A 20,891-nucleotide genomic window follows, 5' to 3' on the forward strand; every position below is an offset into this window, starting at 1 on the left:
ACTGTACCTACCTAGCTAGTAGTTATTATTATTATAGCTTTTTCTCCACACTAGTGGTCCCCAAGGGTAAAAGCCTCCTCCATCTTTTTCCATTTTTCCTTATCCATAGCAATATTCATCCATTCTTTTCCTGCTATTTTTATGAGGTCATCAATCCATCTTTTTCTCTGCCTTCCAACACTTCTTTTTCCTGCTGGGCCAGGCCATTTTGTTGTTTGGAGAGTGCATTTTTTGTCTTTATACCTTTCTATATGCCCCGCCCATCTCCATTTCTGTTTCAAGCTATATTGAAGAGCATCTGTTATCTTTGTTTTCTTGCGAATATCTATGTTTCTAGTTTTCTGTATTCTTCTCAGTCTTAAGATGCTTCTTTCCATTGCGTGCTGACAGAACAAGATTTTGTTCTTTATTTTTTCAGTGTATATCCATGTTTGGCACCCATAGGTCAAGCTTGGGAGGATGCAGGAATCCATGATTGTTTTTTTCATGTTCATGTTATAGTTTCCCTTAAGGATTTCCTTTTGTGCCCAGTATTTCTTCCATGTTATATTTACTCTTCTATCCACTTCATTTTCGTTGTTATTTGCTTCGAAAGAGGTCAATTTGCCTAGGTACACATAATCATCCACATATTCTATAGGCCTACCTTCCACTTTAATAATTTTCCTGTTGTAATTTGACATGATCTTTGTTTTACTTGCGTTCATGTGCAAGCCGATTTTTCTGCTCTCAGAGTCTAGTTCTTGTTACATTTTTTTCAGGTCACTGGGCGATTCGCTAAAAAGAGCTATGTCATCCGCAAATCTTAGGTGTGTCAGTCTTTTATTCAGTATCCATATGCCCGTATGACTCCAATCAATGTTTTTGAAAAAAGCTAGTAATTAGTAGTTTTTATCTACTTTCAGTAGTCTGATAGCCTTAAAATTAAATATCTTAATGCACAATATAATCCATACTAATATTATAAATGCGAAAGTATGTGTGTTTGTCCGTCTTTCACGTCGAAACGGAGCGACGGATCGACGGATCGACGTAATTTTTGGCATAAAGATAGTTTATGGGCCAGACAGTGACACAGTACTTTTTATCCGGGAAAAAAATGCACAGTTCCCGAGGGAACAGCGCGCGATGTCCGAATTCCACGCGGGCGACGCCGCGGGAAAAAGCTAGTAATGTAATAAAAATACTGTCCGCGAAAACATTTGCTATATTTATATATTGCTATCGCTCTTAAGTCCAGAAAAAAATAACAACTGTCATAATAATGATACATGTGAACTTTGTGAATGAGAAAATGTTGCAACAAAGCAGCATCATCGTAACAGAGTCAATAAACTCGTTAATTAACTCGTAGTTGCATTCCACAGTAATTTATTGACGCGGAAAAATATGGTATAGCAATATCCAGCGTTAGCAAGATATTACTTTATCGACTAATTTTAATGTAAATGGCAGTTTATTTATACCTTAACAAGTTTACGTGACGCGCGGCCCTTCGGCCACTTTGGAAACCAAAGGTTCGAAACCAGTTTAGAAAACAGAATTATTTTTCTTTTTCGGAAACCTGGTTTCGAATGACAAAAATATTTATAACTATCCCTTAACTTCTGGTCATGGCATTTTATGCATGAGAACAAAATACTCGATCATTCTTGATTGTCTGTACACATTGTCGAACAGTACCTATTGTCGAAAATCAGTGAGAATGCGTGACACAGCATTATCGAGACGACTTCATTAGTAAATTATGCTGCATAATTTATACACTCGGGCGCGGCGAAGTCGACAACCGTATAGCTAGAAGTTACTATTTAATTAATGATAACATACGCACGTCAATATGAACCTATATGTACGCTTTAATTACACTTGTTTGAAGGATCCAACGGAGCGTCGGATTTTGTAATTATTTTCATAACTAATTATATACGCAATTATACCTTCTATTTACAACCCGACGCCACGCCACACTTGCACACGCGTGCCAGTCAGTACTAATCAGTCCTATATATTTTTTATGGTCAGGTGCAGATAGAAACATGCGTGGGACGACGTGGCGTGGCGTTGCGTTTTAATAGTATTTTTCCGCCTTAATACTTACCAAGCCACCAAGCGCCGACCCATCGCGGGTCGCTGGAGTCGTAACCAGGGTCCCGTAGGGGGTTGACGTACAACCGGGTGCAGAGAGCGCCGAGGAGGAAACCCAGCGCTGGGCCGATTACCCTGATGCCGATGGTGATAGCTGCAGACAAAAAACACTTCAGTTAAACAAAAATACGATTGCTTTGCTAGTGTAGAAGGCGCCTTATATTGCTAACGTTTAATAACTCAACTATCGACGCAGTTTTCAGACAGCCGAGCTAAATATTTTGACCCACAACATCAATTTTGTGCGCAATTCCAGTACCGTAACGTCGGGGTACTTTGACCCATTCGAGGGTTACTTTGGCCCACATAAAAAAGTTTAAAAAAAAACGTAAAAACTTGATCGATCAATTAACACCAACCACCATATTCTCAAAGCAATAATAAAACCAGGACCGAGTTAATCCCAAGAACCAAAGTTACCCTTCAAGACCAAAGTACCCCGACCTTCCGGTATGTAATTTTATACCCATTACCCCTTTATCACAGTGGCTTCCACTTAAAGTTCGTATCGGACACCATTCTCTAGCTTTCTACGTTGATGATATTGTTAATATATTTATATGCATATTCAATCAGATTACGTTGCTAATGATTACGGCTATCTCAGATTTACACACGTGCCGAATTAGTCACTCGTCATGACGAAAACCCTACAATATAAGACACACCTACTTCTCTTACAAGGCCTAATAACTGCTCCTTATAAGGCAGATAATATTATAACGACGCCGACAAAAAACTGGAATAAAGGTATCTTAAACGGTCCCGGATTGATTCAAGGAAGCCTCGCAATCGACCGCTGATGACGCAGTAAATTTTAAAGAGAGTAATAACGATGGTAGCAATTATGTAAAATAAGGTAAGGATCTTCGAGGCTAGCTCGTCTAAGAGCTAGCTTGTAATTGGCGTGCGTGCGTTCAACCCTGCGACATAGGCTAGCTAGTGAGTGTCACATGAGGAATAGCACTTGTTATGGGTTCCCCTATTCACACGCACCATCGACATTTAAGAGTTATGGTTGCACTCTTATCGGTGGAGTACAAAATTTTCGCTTCTTTCTTTATGTTTTTAATACAGATATAGAAATATGGCTTGTGTTTGACCACAATCACGCCTGAAGGTAAGCGAAGATGTGGACTAAGTTGGAGCACTAATAAATGTTCATTCACCCTAGATTTGAAGACGGACAGATTGTAGCGATCAGGGAACACAGTCGCAGATTCTCATGCCATACTTTTGATTTCTCAAAAATTGATATGATCAAGCAAGCGTTGACGTTACTTAATTTGATTGAATCAATTTAGTCTCGGTCCCGGTCTTTCACTTCCTGTTCTCTGTTTTTCCCTCTAAAATATTTTTAATTACAAACACTTCCGAATTGTGTCATATGTGCCCTATTTTATCACTTTTCTTTTCTACGATAGGTTAGGTACTAGTAAAAAATCATGGGAGTACCATTTCAATGGGTCTGTGAACCTAATGAGTTTCAAGTGGTTAATCCAGCGCGGCAGACGGACGCGTGTTACTCGTACGATGTTACTCGCACTGTGTAAACTACGACTGTAAGATTACTGTTATTAATTAATACTTCGGATGTTAGAATGAAGTTTACGACTGTGACGAGACGTGAGGGCAAATATACAAAAGAACGCCCAGGAATTTAGCTGCGTCTTTGCTTTCACGCAGATGCGTAATAAAAGGCATTGAATGATAGTATGCACTTAAGCAACGGCTGGATCGAAAGCAGGTAGGCAGGTATAATTATTAGTGCCTTATTTAGAAAATTGCAAAGCCTGTTGAACTTCTCAAGAATATTGATCCTTAAATAAAGATACCAATAGCGCTTACACGAAATTCATTTTTTATGCAAATGTAAAATGAACCATCGCTAAAGTCATAAAATCAAAATTAATCGCAACAATAATAAACAATAAAAGCCCACAAACGGGTTACTGACCGAAAAACAATCAGGTACTTAGGTCCCAAATGTAATCTTTCTCGGAAATCGACGGCTGCGGTTGCCAAAAAACAAGCGCTCGCGTGCTCGCGGAAAAATAAAGTACACCGTCCTATCATCATGCGCTTTTGTAATGAATAATGGCCTCGTCAAGATCGTTTTTCAAAACAGGCGGAGCTCGGACTTACAGCCAGTTTTTATGGTGGTACAGCCAGCGCAATGCGTTAAACAGTCAGGCCGTCCACGCCACGGCTTTAGCTACAGCATAGCGTGACATGCTTCGTTGACGTCTGTACCTTTACCGGTTACGCTGGACGCATCGTTAACCGAAGCTCTCTCGAATTAACGCTACGTGATTGTCAAAATTGACGAATTAAGCATTTTGAGACTGGCCACTTTTTCACGGACCACCGACGGAAAATTAAATTACTGCTCATTATTAAAATGCTCGCGTTTATCGTAGAAAGACTTGAAAATACAAACAAGCCGATATGAAAGGCGAGTCCTGCCTTTCGGTGCAGATAACCTTGCGCGGGCGCTGCAGTAAATAAGGTCATTGAAGTGCTACATTCCCTACTGATGTAATATACGGAGAGTTAGTTAGTACTGAGAACTTGTTAATGAACCCGGACTAATAATAGGTACATTTAAGATAAACAATCCAACGAGTATTTTAGGTTTCCGTACATGAGTTGGCAAAAACGGAACCCTGATAGGATCGCTTTTTGTCCGTATGTCTGTCTGTCCGTCCAACTGTCTTCACTTGTTCTCAAGCTTATTCAGGAGCGCGTAAAGGTATCAAACTGAAATTAAATATCAAATATGCTTATGATTCCAGTTGTCCCAGAATCTTAAAATTCGGTATGAAGTTAGCTCTTATAGCATTGCACAACCAATAAGAGAAGTCTGAAGATAACATTTATATAAAACATTTATACATACATAACATCTCGCTCATCCAGTAAAATAATGATATTTACAAGAAAACAAGTTTTTGATTTTAAATTTACGGTTTGATATCTTTAAATCACTTTCTTGTGTAATCGTCACAAAGCAATTGTGTCGATGTTCTGTTGGATAAGTGATTTATGTAAAATGTATCTACTAACACGATATATATTTTTCGCTGTACGTTACTACAGTCGAAGTGAATATTGTTTTTCCATCGTATTATGTCGGAAAAGTTCGAATTTATCTTACTTTCTCACCTAGCACTGAAATTTACTTAAATTTAATTGACAAAGCAAGATAAATACGAACTTATCCGACAAAACAATATTCACTAGATGTGTAAACCCCTATGGATTTCGTTCGCAATTTATTATTATTGTTATACTATTTAAGTATTAGTTCTACGTGCGACATAGTTCTGTATCGATCGAGATCATCGACCCCGGGACGGTTTTGGCGGCTATGACTAATCCAACTAGAGACGTCTTCCACACCTGAACACCTGAACAAACCGCTTTTCAACATATGACGGTGGAAATTTATAAAACAATAATTTCTTTATAAAGCAAAACCATTGAGAGCGAGCGCAATTTTCACCTAGCACAAAAGTATTTTCAGGTCACGGTTTCCTACTGTTCTCATAAATCAGCAAGTTATTTTCGATAGATCCTACCTTCAAATATTATAAATAAGAAAGTTTGTGAAGGTGTGTTAGACATTTTTTATCCTGGAAAAATTCATAGTTCCCGCGGGATAGCGACAAACGAATTCTTAGCAGACAGAGTCGCAGGCGACAGCTACTTAGTTTTAGATATCTAATGTAGAGAAAAGCTTGACAGTCGGTTCTTGAATTATTTTGTTCCTCTGAAACTCAGTTGGGCGCCGAATCAAAGAATACACCAAAAAAAATAGGGAAATCCTTTCAAAAATGACTAAATAAAATATTGAGTCATTTGAACCGATAAATATAATTCTATACTAATAACTTTTAAAGTATAATCTACAACATACCTATAACACGACTAATTAAAGTGGTCTATTCACATGGATATGTGAATACCTACGTTACGTTGGCACATAATTCGGAGAAGTTTTTGGTAAACTGTGACTCAAGTTCTGGGATTTCGGTAATTCAGGTCAGCATGAGCATGACGTTGGATATTTACTTGTTTGTTCTGTACAATGCTAGTAATATTATAAATGCGAAAGTTTTTATGCGAGTGCGTGCGTGCCTGCCTGCTCAGAATTTGGATGATATTTGGTATGTAGACTGTCATAGTTCGATCATACATAGGGTGATTTTATATTGATATTTCTACGGGATCCATGAACAATTTCAAAATCTTAACCGCTTAGTCTAAAGATATTAAATTTTACACTGGTTTTCATCGTGCAAAGTAAATGATACAAAAGACGACGCGACGTCATTTCCGGCAATTCCCATGGGAAGTTAGTAAAATAACGGAATTTCAATTCGACTGCGAGATTTAATGGTTTAACCGACCGAAGCTGCGGGGTAGTGTGCTATATATACATATAGTCATTACTTACACGGCAACTCTAGGTAAATACTTTTTAACTTTGCGCGTTTTTCAGGAATGTTTAAATACTGATAAGATGTTGCTGTATCACGGAGCCAATTATTCTGATCCGTGCCTTTTTACAAAACTATTGCTCGGATCGGATGTAATGTTTGACAAATAGCGAAAATTAAACAACTGTAACAGTATTTTTCCTACTCCGCCCGCATTTCAAATTCATTACAGTTTTTCTCCACTTTTCGTACTTTCACACATACGTTTTGATTTCATAAAATAAACCCCCCCCCCTCCCTGACCGGTTTCACTCGTACATAACTCACGAATACCTACCGTTGGAAAGTGGTCGAAAATTGTGATGTCTTTAAAATACCAGTACCTATAGACTATAGTAGTAGCCAATTACAGCTGTAATTCATCTATCAAAATCTCGGAATCCATTTACTACAGCTTGTAACATCATGTCACATTTACTACAGCTTGTAACATCATGTCACATTTCGCGTAAAAATAAGCACATTCCCATCGGATTACCGTTTCGATAAAATTGTTACCAATTCATTTGTAATCTAATCGTGAAGTGGCAGAACTGACCTATGCCAACAGCTAATGACTGCAGCAACGTGATACACGTTGCAAAACGCCGCGCGTTGCGTGCGTATGCGCATGATGGTAATGACAAGCGCATATTATGAAAATAACAGATGTTCAGCACGTTAGATTTACAATAGAGTTATAAAAAATAAGAATTCTGTAAGGGATTTGTTAGGGTGTTCCCTGTAAGTATCGTAAACATGGACATTTCTCCACTAGCGTTCGATCTTGTTATCATAAGCTCACATTAGTTTCCTTATGTCAGGGATCGGGTGAAGTAGCGTCATTGTTTGCAATAATGTGGACATGGTTCCAAAATTAATTAAATAATTAATCAATTATACAAAGAGAATAAACAATTTTTTTTTTTCAAATTTGTATGTAAGTGCTGAAAATTTATAACTAATTAAGTAAATCTGCGTAAGTTTTATATTTAAAGATCGTAAATATATATTAACTAAGATTTTTTAATTAAAAAAATATATCTACGACGACGATAACAACTGCAACGATTTTTTATTGAGATTTTACTATAAGTACTAGTAATGTAATTAAATATTTTGAAAGCATGTGTAAATTGTTATCTCCAGGCATTGAAATGTAATTTCAGGAAATCACCAAATTTATTATGGAGTCATGTCCTAATCCGTTCAATCTCTGCTTATAATAGTTATGTTATGATATACGGAAATTTCAAGAAAGTTGTTAATTGCTTGATTATATAAGTAGAAAAAATATATTTCATTGTACGTGTCTATAAAAGCATCGCAAAAAAGAATAAAGTGGAATAAACAGTCAGACGTGAAAACCATTCCGTGATTTTGTTCACTCCATCACGACTACGAAGATAGAGCCGTCCTATCACGAATAGAATGAATTAAGAAATCCGACCTACTGTCCTACTTATATTCCGACAAACCGGGACGCTATCCCACCCAAAACATAGACGTCCATTCAAAATAAAAACAGTTCCCCAAACAAAACGTGAATGATACAAAACTTTGGTCCGCGCACGCCCCAATTTCTTAAAATGTAATGTAAAGAAACACAGCAACAAACTGACACGATATATGACAAAAGCGCTTTATACCAACAAACTGAAATTTACTTTTAATTGCGAATATAGACCTAAGACATTCCAAATCATGATATCTAGTTTTAACAAACACCAACACCACCAGGCCCGCTGATCAAGGAACGTGTCAGTTTCCCGCGACATTCTAAAACAAACTTAACCTTTCTGACGGTTAAAAAAGGGAAATCCCGTTCCTCATACGATGAGCTATCTCCCGTTAGCCACTAGCGCTCTTCCCGATGGAACAAGTAACTTTGCAGCGGCACAACTACGACAACAAGCTCAAATTGTCGCGAGACATCCTGGTCCACTGACACACTTTCGCCACTAAAATAGAGCTGCACCCTTTACATCTAAATTTTATTGTTGGTCAATTGGATGGCGCACGTGGCACGTTACATGCCCTATTTTCTTTTATGCAATCGATCGTAATTGAAAGTAATTTCAACGTTGCAGACTCTTGCTAAACCGAAACGTCAAAAGAGATTTGGTCCTAAACCTTTACGTAAATTAGATACCTACAGATGTCAGATTAGAAGTATTTAGAAGTCGGGATACCGTTAAGTCGCGATTTGTGTTAGTCTCGTCGTCACAAGTGTAACACAAGAGCAATGGCTGACTAATTCATGACAGTGTCTCATATATAACGGGTATCTGTGTGTTTGGCATTAAACCGTTAATTGTTAACGACAGCCCCGAAACGATAAAATAAAAACTCCAAAATTGGTTATTTAATCATTTAATAAAAACGCACGATCAAACAACCCTACTGGAGTACTGACCTAATAAACAAATTATAATCAACTTATCGTGGTACAGCCATAAGTCCCAATTTTGAGCGTCTATCATTACCAGAATTTGATATTCGTATTACGATAGAGCGGGCAGCGTTGCATAACAGTAGTGAGATCAGAATGTTTTCGTGGAAATTGGAAAAATTTAACTGGGTCGTTGTCTCCATTTGCCCTTTGATCGGAGATCGGCGATGCAACGTGGTCATTGAACTCAAGAAGTCAAGGAAATGTGAAATTAGCCATAGATGCAATTATCTTGAGAACAGCTGTCCTCAAGAAGGCGTGTGGCCTAATAGTTTGGAGACGGATCCCTAAATCGAAAAATGATCTTAGCAAGCTTATAATGTTTTTAAAAGATCTATCCAACTATAACCCACACTATGAGTTTAGTGTCTGAACTTTTAGACACCATAATTTTACCACTTTGTCGGTGTGATGTACTCATGCAAAATCAAAGCTATCTAGCAGTTACAGTCCCTGAGCAAAGCCGCAGACGGACGGACATGGGGAAACTATAAAGGTTCTTTGTTTCAGTTCAGTAAAGTAATAATACTAGATAACAGAAAGATTGATTTCATTTTTTTATTTTCTTCGTCTACCTGAGCAAGTACGACTTCACCAAATGGACCCCTCGGCGAACGCAAACATTTTCGTAAACCTTCTGCTATCACAGCGTGAGCTAAGCGGCACCCAATGTCCCCACCTTAGGGTATTTAATCCTAAATTTAGGGTATTTTTACAAGTAAAGGGTATTTTTAAGGTAAAAAAATATTTAGGGTATTTTTTTGGGTTAAAGTTTTCGAATAAAATGTACGATTTCAAGAAAAAAATGATTGCAGATGACATAGAAGCCAAGACTATTATGGGCGCATTCCAAGAATGTTTCGAAACGGTTTAGCTATTAGTTTATTAATAAATTGCATTTATTTGCTTAGTTTTTACATCAAAAAAAATTTAGGGTAAAAAAAATTAAGTGTCTAATTTAGGGTAATTTCGCGTAGCGTTAGGGTAAAAAAAAATCTGAGGTGGCAACACCGGCGGCACCTTGAAATAAAAGTCACGATAGCATCCCACAGAGTGTAATTTTTCTAAGCGTGACACCTCGGTCTTAGCCTAGAGGTATAGTTAAGTCTATATTTGTCTCTATCACGCCATTAATATTTCCCGAGTCTGAGTGATTCCCTCTCTTCCCCATTGACCTCTAGACATTTGACCTCACATGTTCACTTTACATTTTTCTGGAGTGCTTTATTACGTCTGGGCCGAGAAATACACGTCATCACACTTTATTGGATAACTTGGCAAATGCAAAAATGCTTCACGAATACAGAATTAAATGTCCCCTTAAAAATTTCCTTCTAAAGTTAATCACGATTATTAAATCTCTCTGAGGCTCGAAAGCGTTTTAACTCCCGTAATGTCTGTGTAATTTTCGTGAACTAAAAATGCAAAATTAAAATGCCATGATCAGATTGAGGATGAAAGGTTAGGTGAAGAGTACCCAAAACCGGCGAGCATGCATGAAAAGGCTACAGATGCTGATAAATTGAGCTTGAGATAGCGAATGTTAACATTACAGGTAAAAGCTTACAAATTCAACAGGAGCGTTTTAACGAACATTCTAGTGAGCATTCAAGCAAAACGACGGAAAATTTACTTCGAACTTTTTGTTGAGCATCCATGAAACAACAATAAAACTTTTGGGTGACACTATTTACCGGCACGGATAATACCGACATGTAAATACCGACATTACATTTCGTGTACACGCCCATACAAACTGGTGTCAAATCGACAAGAGTTTCTATGGGCGTGTCACAAAATATCATGTCGGTATTTCCGTGTCGGTATTGTACGTCCGGTAAATAGTGTCACCCAAATGTTTGAGGAGCATTTACTAGAACGGTCCCTAGAATGATCGTGTAAATGTTGGTAACAATGTTTGGCTCTATGCATGGTTCTGTTCGTTGTTCAATTCGACAAATTTAACTAGTTGACTACGGAACCCTAAAAACAGCGAATACTCGATGTTCTGTTCCAGTCGAGCTCATAAACTTATAAGCAAAAATTTGATTAAACATACAACCGAATGGGGAATGGATGAAAATTTTACAAACGCTTGAAATTATCAGATTTTGAAGCATCGATTAATTTAAAAAAATGAAAGATTTTTCTTTCCGCCAAATTACGACACTCCGGTCGGTTACGGGTTGTTCCATAGCCCAGAACAAAAAAAATGTATGTGTCTTTGACTCCTTCGTTTTGACGGGTGACACTATTTACCGGCCTGGATAATACCGACATGGAAATAAATACCGACCCTGTTTTTCATGTACACGCCCAATAAAGCTCATGTCAGTTTCTATGGGCGTGTACATGAAAAACAAAATCGGTATTTCCATGTCGGTATTATCCGGGCCGGTAAAGAGTGTTACCTGTCAAAACGAATGAGTCAAAGACACATAAATTCCTTTTTTTTATTTTTTGTTCGTAATTTGGCGGTAAAGAACTCTTTTTTTTTATTAATTAATGCTACTTAAAAATCTGATATTTTTTTCTGTTTATTAGAAAGGTTGTTCCTATCGCTAAAAAAAAGTTTCAAGCGTTTCTAAAATTTTCATCCATTCCTCATTGATAACCTCCTCCTTTTTTTTTTTGAAGTCGGTTAAAATTATCTGAACACGCTTCTACGCCGTTAACAATAGTCGTGTTCAGATATTTTTGATCAAATTTTTGCTCACAAGTTTATGAACTCGACTGTACAAGTGAATGTTCAAATTGATCAGCATCTTCATGAGTGTTGACAAAGCAAAAGATATAAAAAGGCGTGATTGTATGTATGAACTAAAAATGCCAATGTAGAGCGGTGTGTGGTCGCAGAATCGTAATGGGGTCTTTAGATTTTCGAAAAATACGGGAATTTTCAGTTGAAACGCTTCAGAGCTCTATCCAAATAACTTCAATTTAACACTGCATTTAAACGAGTTCTAAAAAACAAGATAAAGACCTAAATATAGACGTGTTATTAACCTATTCTGCTAATGAATTGGATCAGTTCAACTGCATTTAACCGACATATGAATGAAAGAGAGCACTCATGTTATCAATGCACCGATATCCCGGCTGTTATCTCGCATACTGGTACTAAAATAAATGGAACAAGGACGATTACGTTCTAATATAATATGTGCCAGCAAACAAAATATTGATTTAAAGTCTCGGGGAAAGCCCACTTATTAGTAATCAATAAAATATAATTATACCCTCTGTAGCCTCTACGTTACTAAAGGAGGATACGGTCTACTGCAAACATATATGTCCACTTTTACCTCATTTCATTATAATACTGAACTAAGTTCTTGTAAAGAAACACAGTTTTAATATAAGTTAAAACTTATAGTGTTGACTGTATTTTTTTCTGTTAATACTTCATTTGCCATCTTAAGTACACATCCGTCCCTAATTTCAAGTCAATCCAATCACTAGAAATGGGTGAAAAGAAAAAACAAAAGACCTTTACATTAACTATGTCTTTCAATTGTAAAATCAATTATTCTCATTCGAGTTTTTAATTGCGTCAGCTTCAACGTCTCTTCACCTTACAATTACACTGTGATAATTTAAATCAATTACTACACCAATTGTCAATAAATGTCCGTACCTATATATCGATCGTTAAAATCTGATCATTGCCCGCATGCGTTCGGCGGTCTGTGTAGAACATTACGAATTGTTAACCGGTTAAATGCAATTCAGGCCCATTGGGGCGTGAGGCGTAAGCTCGACCTTAATGGACCATTTACGTGACGCCAGTAAAGTCGCGCCAGCTTAGGTTCTATTTACATTATTCCAGTAGCTTACATTACGAGACGATGCTAACGAGTTATAAGTAATAGATCTAGCACTGCAGTGTCTAGTGATAGTTAGTGATAGTTGAGGGTGAGAAGGACAGGATAATTCCCGCGGGCACCTGAATAAACAAATAACTCGCAGACGAAACTACGGGCAACAGTAAGAAATGTATATAGGGCCTTACATTGCCGCTCTTCATCGGTCATTTGCTACTGGTCAGCCCCGCGGCCCCGTCATGTACCTAACACAACTTTACTAGAATCGTGTAAACGGTCCATAAGTGCGTTGCACTACGCTTATTGTTTCGATTGAGATCGTTGCCATCGATTGTTGCGTTTTGTGAGTAATAAAGTAATAAAAGCGCATAAAGGGAGATAAATCACCGCCCCCGCCCGCCCACGCCGCCTTCAGACCTTGCGTAATTAACTGAGCTTTTGAATGCACTTTTGTATGCAATTAAGTATTTTTAATATCGTCTTTTGTCTTTTTAATCCATTTCATACTGTCCTAAAAATACGACTAAAAAGTGACTTTTTTATCCGGCTTCATTAAGAGGGTTAAAAGAGGGTATTTAAAGTCTGGTTATCTTTTTTTCGGTTTTTTTAATAGGTTCTAGTTACATCATATTTAAGTAAAATTATTGCTAACGGGAAAATCGTAAATTGTAAAATGAAATACAAAAATCATAAAGTTTTTTCAAAAGTTCTATAGTGGTCCGAACATTCCTAGCCATAAATACACACACAGCATAAAGCAGTGTTTAAATCGTAAGTACTTGGTTGTTGTGTCTGCGAAGCTTCCATAGCGCATGCGTGCAGGCCCGATAGAGTTACACTCGGACTATAAAATGGCTAAGTTGTATTGCAACAATGCACCGAATGCACAACACGCGGTTGCAAACTAAACAAACTTTTAGTTTATTCAGTAGTTGTTGCTGCAACTTCGCCTGCGAAGAATTCGTATATCGCTATCCCGCAGGAACTACACGATTTTCCGGGATAAGTCCTTTGTATTAATGCAGGTTATAAACTGCATCTAAAATTCATCGAGCAGGTTATTGCGTGGTTCAGTAACAAACATCCAAACTTCTTCGCGAGTCGTTTAATATCTAATTTATAGTATTTTAATTTTGAGGATTGGTGATGTGGTGACATTACCGGAAACAGTATTAAGGAACTATATATTAGTATTAGGGAACGAGGTTAATTGTTACTAAAATTATATACGTCGCCTTTTTAGTCGTAATTTAATCGTGTACGGTCGGAAATCGCCGCCACCCATGGACACCCGCAACACGAGGGATATCATAGGTGCGTTGCTGGGCCTTTGAACCGAGAATCCGGTCCTAGAGCTTGTTTCATATTCAACGTGCGAGGAAACGTTTGTTTTACAATCAAATTTATGGTTTATCCTCCTAGGACCCACATCAAATTTCGATTATTGGAATTTGAAACTTGAAGTCAACCAATAAAAGTTGATATTTACTTTGGCGTGTGTGCTAAATTTAGGACATTAGCGCTTCCGAAGTAAGAACTTTAATAAATTCACTGTCACGAGTCATGAGGAATTGTGGAAGATAAAAATACGGTCTAAATGAGAAACTTAATACATATACACCATCGGTGTGCGGGAAAAAAACGTCAAAGGATGACTTATTTCTCCTGCATATTTAGCCTGGCCTAGAGCAATTTTCCTACTTGGCAGGTTTTTTCCTAACACATCGCTTAGCTAAATACCTGGCACTGTTCTAGTGGATGTGCAGCCTAACCCAAATAAAACCCTACAAACCCAAATAAAGACTAAGAAAACCCAGATTTTATATATTGTCTGACCTGGCGTGGCGTGACGTAAGATTTATCTGACGTAGTGTATTATGATGGCTTGCGTTGCGTTTTTTTGCCACACACACAAACATAAAATCTACAAAAATATACGTGTGGCTAGCGTAACTGTATCAAAATAAAAACGCTTACCCATGTAGAGCGGCGACTGCCGGCTGCCGACGTTGTCATCGACGTAGGGTATCCCGAGCGTGGCGATGCCGGTCTGGCCAACGCCCACCACCAGCAGACAGAAGAACAGCCACGGGATCACCACGGCCGTGATCGACGACCTCTGCTCCGTGTTCTTCGCATGAGCTTCGTCACAAGTGTTAATCGTCGCGTTACTGTCCGTACAGATTGGCGCCGCCCCGCTCCTGTGCGCGTCCAAATGCACGTTCAACAACTGCGTCCCGTACATCAGATGCGGCAGCACGCACCCGATCACCCCCACAGCCAGCACGAGCATCATACACGCAATCCACCGCGGCCGGTGCCCGCGCCCCGCCAGGTACGTCAAGAACAACGCCGTACATATCTGACCGATCTCCGTCGCAGCCAACAACGTCCCCGTCGTCTTAGATTCCACACGATACAATTTTTCCACGGTCGTCGTCACGCTCACGAAATATGTGAGAAACATGCCCTGCAGCACCCAACCGGACAGGAATACAAGCATGAAGACTCGCGTCGAGTGGAACGCCGAGCGAGGGGCCTCTTGCTGGCGCGCGGGCAGCTTGCAATCCAGAGAGCCATTGTTGTTGCCTGTCGCCAATTTTTCCTGTTCCTCGGGTGTCGCTTCGACGCCCCTCATGGCGTCCTCGGCCGGCGGGCCCGCGGGACTTGCCTCCGCGCCCGCTGGTACTGGAGCGACCGCGTTCGCCCTGCGACAATACAAAAAACAAATCAGACGCCCGCAATGATGCAGATGCAGTGCAGTTATAATAACTGGGAATAGAAACAAGAACGAAACGCCGATCTCCAATTTGAGTTAACTCACTTCATAATCACAGCGCAAGAGCGACTACCACAATTTACTCGTCCGCAACCCCTAATCTGCGCGGCGGCAGTCGGCGGAGCGGAAACTGAACGCACGCGAAGCTCGACTGGGTAACGGATTCGATGCAGCAAAAACTAGGATCGTAGAAGCTTCGATGCAAGTCGTGCGGATGCGGCGCGTCGGGAGTGAGGGTGGAGGCTGCGTGCGCGCTGCGGCGCGGCCGAGTGCAACTGCAGCGAGCAGAGATGCGCCCGCGACGCCGCCGCCCCTCAACTACTCCCCACACGGGGTTTTTATTGGTCGTCCATACGTTTTTTGCGGGACAACTATTTACATACGACGAAAGCCGTCTGCGCCCTCTGCGGTAGATTCCCTTTCGTCTCGACACTACGGAATGTCTTTGTCTTTAGAGCTTTTCGAGCGAATCGGTTTACTCACGCGTAGGATGAATTGGAAACAGATTTAAGGGGCTTATACAAAAAACGAGATGCAACATGGAGCGTCACGTCACGTATAATGGGTATGTTTTTAAACTGTATGGCGTAGGAATAGTAAACTGTCATCGAATTACAATTTCATTGATGGCCGCAAGCGTAGAGCTGGCGCTATATTCGCATTAACGGCTACTGTGGAATATTAATGTGAAACAAGTCATACGGGTAACTGGACTTGCGAAACTCAGCAGCTGAGGCCGATGACCACCACGGCACCGGCTGACTGTTACAATCGCACTGAGTCTAGGTATTAAAAGCAGAACCGTTGATCTATGAGAGTCGGTACTTTTTTCACGACCGGCGCTTAATGAAGCGCATTGGTAACTGCATTCCGAGATACACCAAAGTTGCGCAAGCGCCGGATTATCGCGCGCTATCGCTCCATTGATAACGGGACGGCGGAGACCCGCGCGGCAGGTTGCTTTCCGCGACGATGCTAGACTTCAATCTTAGCCCGCAATCGCTCCATAGACCATGGTTGTAATGTACGCAATATTAGTAAGAAAGTAAGGATGAAAAAAGTAAAACAAACTATTATGACGGGCAAATCCGCCGGAAGGTGCTAAACATACGAAGAGGCTATAATTTAAAAAATAATCATGTTTATACGTTTGCAACAACAAATGTGTTAATCTTCAAGTCTTGGATAATATTTTGGATGGTGGAAAAAGTTTTAAATTCATTATTTCTCTAAGTAATACCCTGCCTACTCAAAACAAGATATGGGCCACGTGAGTTTCACTGGTAATTCGAAAATACTAATACATATAGGTAATTCTTCGTAACATTTCTTATGTAAAAAACTGGCCAAGAGCGTGTCGCACACGCCCAAAATAGGGTTCCTACGGTTCCTACCATTACGAATAAAGATAAGAAATATTTTTCTAAGGATTTCGTATTTTATACGAAATCTTCCAAGTTTAGGTATATTTTATACCTTAGGATATGAGGATTTACTCTTAAACTAATAATAATTCTCAAGCAAACTTAGCCGTTATAGTTTTCCTTGAAAGTTTGATATATTTACTACCATTGTGAATTTTTTCAAATTTTTCCACCCACCGGTTTAGATTTTAGAGGGGGGGGGACGCTCGATTTTAATGAAAATTTTCACTAACGCTGAATATTTTGCAAACAAAACACTGAATCGAAAAATATTTTTAGCAACCCCCTAATGATTTTAAAAGACCTATCCAACGATACCCCACACTACAAGGTTGGATGAGAAATAAAAATCACCCCCACTTTACGTCTATGAGAGGTACAATAAAAAAAAAATGCAGTGCAAAGAAAAAAGGCGGATAGGGAGAGGATCTTGTCCGCTCGTACGCACAAGGTCACTAGAAGATATTTTCGCTTTTGAGTAGCAATATATCTTTGAAATCTACCTATGAGAATTGCCATTTATCTCCAAAGAACTCGACCTCGACGTGTTCTACACATAACTCACAAAACAGACATCCGTCTTTCTTTGAAATGTTTTGATGTTCTGCCAAAATTGTAGAGTAGCTATCGTGTGGCGATGTAGTCAAGTCACCTAGCTACTCGTTTTATAATTTCCATCACAGCGAACAGAAAGTAAGAACGAGACGAGTGAGCAAAATGAATCTCATTTCCGAGTAAGAGTAAATTGAACTCACGTCTCGGTGTTGCAATACTTGTACAATCAAATCATCGGCAATTTTGTATGTAAGTCTTGAAATGAAACTTACATACAAAAAATTTAAACTATCTGGGACTGCTGGATCTGTTTTTTTTTTTTTGGGTTAAGTTGCCTTAAGGGCCAAAGACACTAGATACTTGCTTTTGTTTAATTGTTTTGATGGATTTGACTAGATAATATTTAATTCAATTATTACCTAAGTAACTAAAACATTGAGACACTGTGAGATTTTTACAATAATTATGACCACTTAGAGCCTAAAGACACAAATAGTCCTACAAGTAAATTAAAAAGGCGACCAAATTAAAAAAACAACGACGAGAAACACATTTTTGCACGAGAAATAACTTCAATTTACAATATTATAGTAACATTACATTAAAATATTATTATACACTTTGGAAAGTTTCAAATGTCTACCTGTTACTGTACAAGAGATAAAACCTGCAGGGCTACTACGAAACTCGAAGTTCGTGTCGTGCGGTTCCTCTGACACTTATACTATTTAATACGAGAGCGAGAGGGACGGTACGATACGAACTTCGAGTTTCGTAGTAGCCCTGCTGAGATACAGATAGGCAGACAACGGAATCTTAAGCTCCTATTCGCATTTGGGTACGGAACCCTAGAAACGACCCCTATCAGTAGAACCTTGACAATATCTGCCTAGCCTAAACAAGAACACAATAGCCGCCGATTTATTCAACATCGTTTGAACGAATTATGGGCAGGTTATTATGTATGACTGCAACAGTCGACCATCTATTGGCATAAATTGAATAATCTATACGCAATCAACACAAAATACAGATCTAGTGAACAATATTTTTCTATCGTATTTTGACGGATAAGTTAGTATTTATCTTGTTTCCTCAATAAGCTCCAGTAAACTTTAGTAAGCTAGTTGAGAAAGCAGGTTAAATACAAACTTTTTCGACAAAATACGATGGCAAAACATTATTCACTATCCCCCTTATTCATAAAACTTAACAAGCCTATGTTAACTAACAAATGCTTTGTCCCTTTCTAACAAATACAAATGTCGAAGTGACAGATAAGGACAAACGAATTTTAGCGGCATTTTAACTAAAATAGGTTTGATTGTCGTTTATGAATAAGGGGGTATATCTTTACTGTAGTACATCATAAAGTTACCAATAACAATACTAAAACATTTTACGCAGATGACGTTTTGTTATAACGACGAAACAAGAATAAAATCAACGTCAACCCATATCAAGTCTCGTCAAAGTCAAAAAGATCGTCTGAAATATTAGTATTTCTTACAGTTTTTTTTTTGACTTATGAACATGAACTCATACATATACTTTGAAATTCATATCACTCGCAGACGTCACGATTTTCGTGGAAACAGCCGAACTTCGCAAACGAGTATTTTAAGGAAAAACGGGACGAAGAACTGATTTATTCCTTTTCGATATAGTTATTAACAGTTTCAAGAGGCTGAAATTCGATACGCTACGCGTAAATAAATAACCTCCTCCTTTTTTGAAGTCGGTTAAAAAAGTCAAAAGGAGGCAGGTAATCGTAGGTATTTTTTATAAATATCCAGTGTTAGCAGAGCCCTCTCCTAAGCAAAATGTAGGCATTTGTGGGGACTTTTTAGATGGTAACTGACACAGATAGACAGATATAATAAATAAAGGTTTCGGATTTTTCTTATAAGAGCTACATACCTTCATACCAAATTTCAAGTTTCTGGAACAACTGGAACTGGGAATGCCCTATAGGTATTGATTACAAGGCAATTTTTACGGAATGAAAACATCTTTTTTTTATTACTGTAAGTATCTTTTTATTGTTTTTACGTAGCAAGCCTAAGTATTTGATATTGGTTAATTTCAGCTTGATACGCATTCCTGAGAAAAAAGGCCTTGACAGACAAATGGACAGACAGACAAGTAGACGGTCAACAAAATGATCCTATAAGAGTTCCGTTTTCGCCAACTGACAGATCCTTAAAAATTAACCGGACGACAAGAGGATTAGGAAATAAAGATTTACTTACTTACTTTATTTGTGCATTTATTGGTGTCTCAAATTAAAGTGTGTGCAACCTTAATGGTCGTCAAACGTACGACTATTTGAAAATGAAACAAATATAGGGTGTTACCAATCAATTAATTGCTGTGGTAGAAACTATCGACGGACGTTAACCAATCCTTTCTGACATCGACCAATAACAACTCATCCATGACTATTTAACATCTTGGTATGGTCGAAACTAGTATCAATCGACGTAGACCAATTCATTCTGTCATCGATCAAGAATAAGAAGAAATAATAAATAATTCATGTACGCCAATTTGTGCCTGTATCTCTTTCCATGAAACGGGAGATCAAACCATTACGTTACGCACGGGCTTATACTTGGCTCATACAGTCAACTAGTCTTCGAAGATAATATTATCGAACATCCAACATCTCATGTTTTACTCAATCACGACGACGTATTTATCACGCAGTAAAAATTGCCAAGTAATGGTTATCGAGCGGAAACAAATGGAAAGTGCTACCCATAAGCCATCAGCATCTAATAACAAATTTACAACTTCTTAACATTTTGAAACTTCATTACAATTTTACAACTACAGATTTAAGACTATAAACTTTTTAATTAACTATCCGGTTAATTTATCAATAGGCATTTATAACAGGTAGACGTCATTAAAGTTTCAAGTACCTATTCGGAATCGCATAGCAAGTATAAGCGGGAACATGTTAAGTAATACTAATACTGTAAGTCGACGGTCCCTGTTAACAGAGTCGGATCTGCAATTATTGCGCTAATGTCAAATATACAGTTTAATATTTGAGTGCAATAATCCCAAAATGGCCACATTGCAGATCCGACTGTTAATAGGGACTATAGAAGTGCAGGTTAATTCTTACGTTTAGGGTACCTAGCACTGGTACCTACACACTAAAAACCGACTTAGTGAGAGGGATTCGCAGTAAATATAGATATCATTAAACATAACTCA

At 38.6% G+C, this 20,891-nt stretch overlaps 1 protein-coding gene across 3 annotated transcripts in view; it reads right to left on the minus strand.

Moving 5' to 3' along the window:
• Positions 1–20,891, minus strand: part of LOC141438303 (solute carrier organic anion transporter family member 74D-like) — a 59,043-nt gene that overhangs the window by 21,797 nt on the left and 16,355 nt on the right. The window contains exons 1-3 of one of the 3 annotated variants that reach the window (XM_074102130.1): positions 16,387–16,466; positions 14,883–15,613; positions 2,102–2,242 (exon numbers count right to left, since the gene is read on the minus strand). In XM_074102130.1, the coding sequence (XP_073958231.1) occupies positions 2,102–2,242; positions 14,883–15,543 (802 nt within the window). In that variant the 5' untranslated portion in view covers positions 15,544–15,613; positions 16,387–16,466. Of the gene's footprint in view, positions 1–2,101; positions 2,243–14,882; positions 15,614–15,729; positions 15,969–16,386; positions 16,467–20,891 lie in introns of those variants that run through there. The other 2 variants (XM_074102127.1, XM_074102129.1) reach the window with 2 other exon arrangements.

This window comes from Choristoneura fumiferana, chromosome 18, assembly GCF_025370935.1.
Source record: "Choristoneura fumiferana chromosome 18, NRCan_CFum_1, whole genome shotgun sequence".
NCBI lineage: Eukaryota > Metazoa > Arthropoda > Insecta > Lepidoptera > Tortricidae > Choristoneura > Choristoneura fumiferana.